We start from the raw sequence: 5,962 nt of genomic DNA, 5'->3' as shown, positions 1-5,962 counted from the left end.
GAGTGATGGAATTAAAGCTGTGCAACCATAACATCCCACTTATTTTTGCTTTAACAGCGTTATCTATCTGTATGAGTGTATGCGTGGGGAGAATGTGTTCATGTTTAAACATGCCACCACACACGTGAAGGTCAGGACAACTGGTAGGAATGGATTCTCTCTTTCCACCATGTGGGTTCTGGGAAATCAAACTCAAGTTCTCAGGCTTGGCAGCAGGCCCCTTTGTCTGGTGAGTCATCTTCTCTGCCGGCTCCCTCCCACTTTTTCTTTTTTTTGGAGATGGGGGTCTCATGCTGGCTTTGAACTTGATACATAGTCAAGGACAATCCTTTTTCTTTTCTTTCTTTCTTTCTTTTTTTTTTTTTTTTTTTTTTGAGACAGGTTGTTACTACACCCTAGTTGGCCTGGAACTCACTATGTAGACCAAGTCAGCCTCAAAAATCACAAAGGGGAGCTGCATGCCTCCCCTGTGCTAGGATTAAAGACATGCACCACCACATCTGGCCCACTGATTGCAAACTTGTGATTCTCCCGCATCCATTTCCCAAGTGCTTAGATTACAGTCCCGAGTTGGCTACCACCTTCTGGGGATTGAACTCAAAGCTTGATTGCACCCAGAGCTTTCTGCACACCGAGCAAGCAAGCACTCTCCCAACTGAGCCCTACTGATCTAGTTTTAGGGCCTTCAACCCCAGAAGAAACTCAGCACCTATTAGCATTCTCATCCCATTCTCCCCGACACCCCCAGACCTAAGCAAACAGCAAGTTGGGTTTTGTCTTAGTAAATTTGCTGATTCCAGGAACTTCATGTAAACAGAGGTATACAATATATGTCTCATTGCCTATTTTCAAGGCCTGTCTTCTGTGGCTTATATTTCTATTTATATATGGAATGATATACCAGTGTATGAGTTCCATATTCCATTCAGGGGCTGATACTTAGGGTACTTCCACATTTACTCAAATGATACTACCATCTGCTACTCATTTGTGCTTGTGTCTGGTCATGTTATCTGCCGCCCTGTTCCCAAAGAAATGGAGCACTGCCCCTTGCCTTCCAGTGACAGCCACCATGGATGCCACACAGGGGCAACAACACTCTCCCTGCCTTCAGGGAACTTTCTCACTGAGCCTGGAACCTTGGCAGAATCTTTGGGGAAAACACTAGGCCCAGCGTGGAGGCCTGACTGAGTCCTGGAAGCAGTTACTACCTCCCTGGCTGATCTCAGCCCCCTCCTGCTACTCTGACTTCTCTGTCTGTTGGCAGCAGGTGGCAGGTCGTAATGACCACCAAGCAGCTGCCCACTGACAGGGAGAGCCCTTCCCAGAGTGCTCCATGCAGCAGCAGACAGGAGGTGTGTTAGGGCTCGAAACTAATCAACGGTATTGACATTTGGAAAGGCAGGGCAGAAGCAGGCAGCTTGGGACCCAGCAAGACTGATTTATTGGTTAATTAGTCTTTTCCACAGCTACAGACTTTCTCAGCTGTGTGTGGGGAGGGGAGAAGGGAAGGGGGGAAGGGGGAGCCTCTAAGAGGCCAGCTGGGGCCCAAGCAAGGAGGTTCAGTGTCTCTTTTGAGCCAGGAACACCAAAGAGCTCAGTGAACAATGCAAGGTGTCTGGGCCAGGGAGCTGACCCCAAGACTGCATGACTACAGGGAGCCCACCGCAGAACTGCCTCAGGAGCCAAGCAGAACTCTGAAGGAAGGTGCCTGGGAGCTCTGAAGCTTCTAGAACATGGAATCAGATGTGTGGAGCAGAAGAGCTGCAAGTCAGAAGTAAACCAAGAGCAAACCCAGGCTGGGAACACAGCTCAGCGGGAGAGCCCTTGCCTACCATTCACAAAGGCTTCAAAAACAAACAAAAGATAAAATAAACCAGCGGAAGAGAAGAAAGGCCGCTGAGTGAAAACCGTTAGATAGCCATGGATTTGGATCTAGCCTCTACCAAGCACTCTCTGATCCTTGCGCTGTACGTCTGTAACATAAGGTTAATCATATCTGCCCTGCCTTAAGCTGTCTCGATAATTATAGCATTCTGTGAGGTACACAGTTAAGAGCTAAGGAAATACTTGCTAATCCCTGCTTGAACAAGCCAGGGGTCTGCGGTGCCCGTCACTCCAGCACTTGGGACATAGAAGCAGGAAGATGAAGAGTTCAAGGTCATCCTTGGCTACAGTAGGCAGTTCCAGGCCAGCCTAGACTACTTGAATCAGTCTCTACCTCTGTCTCCCTCTCTCAAAACAAAACAAACAAAAACACTTAGGTCGGGACTTGGGATCAAAAAGGGCCAGTCAGAGGTAGTAGAAGAAAACAGGGCCTGGCAGGTGTGAGCTGGGTGAATGAATGGACTGTTCTCCTGCTAGACCGGCTTTGGATAGGGTCTGAGGCTGCCTGCTTTTGGGGACACTGTGTCTGGTTGGGTGGACCAGTTTTAACCACCCGGCTGTCCCTTGGCCTAGAGCTGCAACTCTGCCTCGGCTCTGCGGTGGAGCCTGGCCAGGCTGCCTGCCACGCTCTCTCTAGGCGCTCCTCGGTGGCACCGTGCCACCCAGGGAGGAGGACAGACTGACAGCCGGCCGGCCGAATCCAAGCAGGCAGGGTTTAGTGCGGTCCCCGGGCGGTCAGGGCTAGTCCGGTCTCTCCGCCGCGCAGGGCATCCCCTCTGGGTTCCACGCTCCACCCGCGAGGCCTGGCGTCGCCGGGATAACCGGCGGGCCCCGAAGACGCCGGCCGGACCCGACGGAGGGCGCGATGGGCGCGGTGGTGGTGGCGGTGGCGGCGGCGGCCGCAGGGCCACAGGCGGCGGAAGCGCGCGCGGAAGTGGCGCGAGGCGAGCGAGTAGACGAGCGGGTTGAGGCAGGAGTTGGCGTAGGCGAGGCAGTGCGAGGCCAGGCGGCAGGCGTAGGTGGCCGGGCTGAAGGCGAAGCGGCCGTACCAGAAGCAGAGGATGAGCGCGTGGTGCGGGCCCCAGCAGAGCGCGTAGAGCGCGGCCACCGCCAGCATGGCGCGCCCCGCGCGGCCCGTGGCCCGTCGGCGCGCCTCGGCCGCCGCCGCGCCCGCGGGGCCCACGGCGGCCCACAGGAAGCGCAGCGTGCGCCCGTAGGCCAGGCTCACCACGGCCACCGGCAGCAGGTAGCCCGCGGCGAAGGTGGCCACGTCGAGCGCGCGCCGCCGCGCGTCCTCCCAGGCGGGCACGCAGAGCTCGAGCGCGCCGTAGCGCACCGTGCCGTAGTAGCTGAGGTAGGGCGCCGAGAAGAGCGCCGCCAGCAGCCACACCAGCCCCACGGCGGCGCGCGCGTTGCGCGGGGTGCGCAGGGCCCGCGAGCGCAGCGGGTGCCGCACCGCCAGGTACCTGCGGGGGGCCGGAGGGGGCGCGCGGTCAGGGGGCGGGGCCGGAGGGGGCGCGGTCAGGGGGCGGGGCCGGAGGGGGCGGGGCCTCCCGCGCGCCCCGCCCTCCCGGACCTGCCTTCATCTTCCAAACATCCCACCCCCCTGGCCTGGCATCTAGCAAGGGCCCACCGCCCCCAAAGAGAAGTGACTCGCCCACGGTCATCGGTTAGGGAGTTTCGAGCCCCGGAAGCCGATGTGAGGGCCATGTGGGCCAGGTGTGGGGACTTAGCATCTGAAGAATGCATTGGGAGTTTCTTGTTTCTCTTTGGGTTTTGGAGACAGGGTTTCTCGGTGTAGCCCTGGCTGCCCTGGAACTCGCTTTGTAGACCAGGCTGGCCTCGAACTCACAGAGATCCTCCTACCTCTGCCCCTGGAGTGCTGGGATCAAAGGTGCGCGCCGGCACACCAGGCCCTGGAGTTTCTTTTGCTGCTGTACACTTCACCCTTATACCAGGCCTGGGCCGACACTCAGGACACAGAAATGTCCCCTGGAGGTTCACAGTGGAGGTGGAAAGGGCGGGTACCACCGAGGCTTCCCTTTTATGCCCACCAACCTTGGGTCCCGCGTCTCTCCTCCACTAACCAATGAGAATCTATCTGGATCCCTGTCCGGCCTGCCCAGGGTACAGCTCACCTGTCCACGGAGACGGCGGCCAGAGTGAAGCTGCTGGCGTACATGGTGAGGTAGATGAGCAGGTGCACGGCCTTGCACACAAAAGCCCCGAAGAGCCAGGCATCCAGCGTGTAGATGGCCGCCTGGAAGGGCACGCAGCACAGGATGAAGCAGAGGTCGGCCACCGCCAGGTTGAGGATGAAGAGATCTGTGGTACTGCCCGGCTCATGCCAGGCGCTTGGGCCAGGCTGTAGCAGCACGGCCAACACCAGCCCGTTGCCCACCATGCCCAGCAGGAAGATGAGGGCAAAGACCACAGGCACCGCCACAGCCCCTATGCTCCCCGGGCTGTCCAGCGAAATGTTCTGGATGTCAGTCATCTTCCTATCAGATGAGCAAGAGAAAACGGGTCCTCAGACCGGAGGCCAGGGCTCCGGGCACTTGACCCAGGGGCCTGGTTCCTCCAGCCTGGATCTGACTAGGTGCCCTGGGCTAGAAGTTCATGAGAGATGGAAGAGGGTAGAGCAAAGCAGGGGGGAAAAAAAAATCACTGCGTGAGCAAGAACCTGCCACAGTCACTTTGGTGTGTGTGTACGCGCGCGCGCGTGCACACGTGCGTGTATGCTCTCACGTGAGCGCTACTCCTTGGTTTCCTAGGGAACACCTCTGTAACCTAGAGCCTGGAAGGCCGTTTGGGTTACTCTGGACTTAGGCATGTGAAACAAGAATAAGATGATGTTGTGGGTGGGGGGCAGCACAAACTCTGGATGTGGGTATATTTTCCTTTTCTACCAGGTCTAAGTTCAGGAGAGACCCTTGTACTTAGGGACATTGTGTGTGTGTGTGTGTGTGTGTGTGGCCACAGGCGGCACTGGTGACATCCCCGAGTCATTGGAGAGTCCATTCTCACACAAGCCCCACAGTGGCAAAGCTATGAAGACCATGGAAGTCACTGCCTCTGCTCTGTGCATAGGGAAACTGAGTCCTAGAGAGGTGACGTGAGTGGCTGATATCACACCCCGAGTGACAGACCTGAGGCTGGTGTGCCCGTCTGAAAGACTGTAACAGGTGGTGCCCCTGACTCCTCGCACACGTCCCAGTGCACGTGTCTGTGTGCACACTGCCCGTTTTCATCCCTGCCCCACCCCACAGTTCCCAACCTGTGGATCCCCTTGCCCTCCAGGACCCCTGGAGCGGTGGGGTCAGGAGGAAGGGAGGTGGGAAGAAAGATGATATCTGCCCCTGCGTAGCACCCATCATGCCACAGGCCCCCAAGCCCGGGCTGGGCAACACCCACCTCAGCCTTAGGCACCGGGCCCCTGCATGCTTCCTGGTGAACCGCGAGGCTGGAGCTTCTCGGCTCAGCCGCTGCCCTTGGTGCCTCCCTGCAGGTACGGCTCTGCTTCCTATTTCTCTTCCTTCGTCTTCGCGGCCCCTCCTCTCCTCTCAGCTGCCCTCAGCTCTCTGCTGAGTTGGATGCGGGCACTTGCTACTGCTCCGGAGTGGACTGGCCAACCTCCTCAGACTCTGATTTCCCCGGGGCGGCATGCTCTTCTGCCCGGCTCTTCTTTCCCTGCCTGTCTGCGTTGATGCTGCTTCACTCTCTCTTTCACGGGCAGTAACCCATTGATCATCTCGCTCTATGAGATTGGCTTTGTGGTTAACCCCTCCACGGCCAGGGCTCAGCCCACTGCCTGGCCCCTCCCACCTCCTGTGGCCCTGCCTGTGACTCCTCCCCCTATTTCCTAGCTTCCCTGGCTCCAGGTAAAAACTCTGATCTAAGCTCAGAAAGGATTTCTAGTTTGAAATGGAGTTTCCAAGACTAGGAAACGTGAACCAAAGTGTCTTTGCTGTGGGTTTCAGGTAGGAACCCGTGCTTTGCATTCTGTGAACCCCAGAGAGCCATTTCCTTCCCTAAGCTGGTTTCAGGGGCTTCGTTCACTGTAAACCAAGTCTTA

At 57.4% G+C, this 5,962-nt stretch overlaps 1 protein-coding gene across 2 annotated transcripts; it reads right to left on the bottom strand.

Annotated features, from left to right (window-relative positions):
• Window positions 1-472: 472 nt before the first annotated feature.
• On the bottom strand, window positions 473-5,962 carry Galr3 (galanin receptor 3). Of its 2 annotated transcripts, XM_052748317.1 has the most exons (3): window positions 5,302-5,962; window positions 4,026-4,388; window positions 473-3,353 (listed from the first exon to the last, which is right to left on the bottom strand). In XM_052748317.1, exons 2-3 carry the CDS (start codon window positions 4,382-4,384, stop codon window positions 2,603-2,605), a joined length of 1,110 nt encoding a protein of 369 aa, XP_052604277.1. In that variant the 5' UTR covers window positions 4,385-4,388; window positions 5,302-5,962; the 3' UTR covers window positions 473-2,602. The 2 variants fall into 2 exon arrangements, with proteins under 2 accessions (XP_052604277.1, XP_052604276.1); XM_052748316.1 differs by having other exon boundaries at window positions 4,026-5,962.

The sequence above is a fragment of the Peromyscus californicus genome, unplaced genomic scaffold (assembly GCF_007827085.1).
Source record: "Peromyscus californicus insignis strain IS unplaced genomic scaffold, ASM782708v3 Scaffold_20__1_contigs__length_68692818, whole genome shotgun sequence".
NCBI classification, from domain to species: Eukaryota; Metazoa; Chordata; class Mammalia; order Rodentia; family Cricetidae; genus Peromyscus; species Peromyscus californicus.
This window is presented reverse-complemented; position numbering and strand designations above follow the sequence as displayed.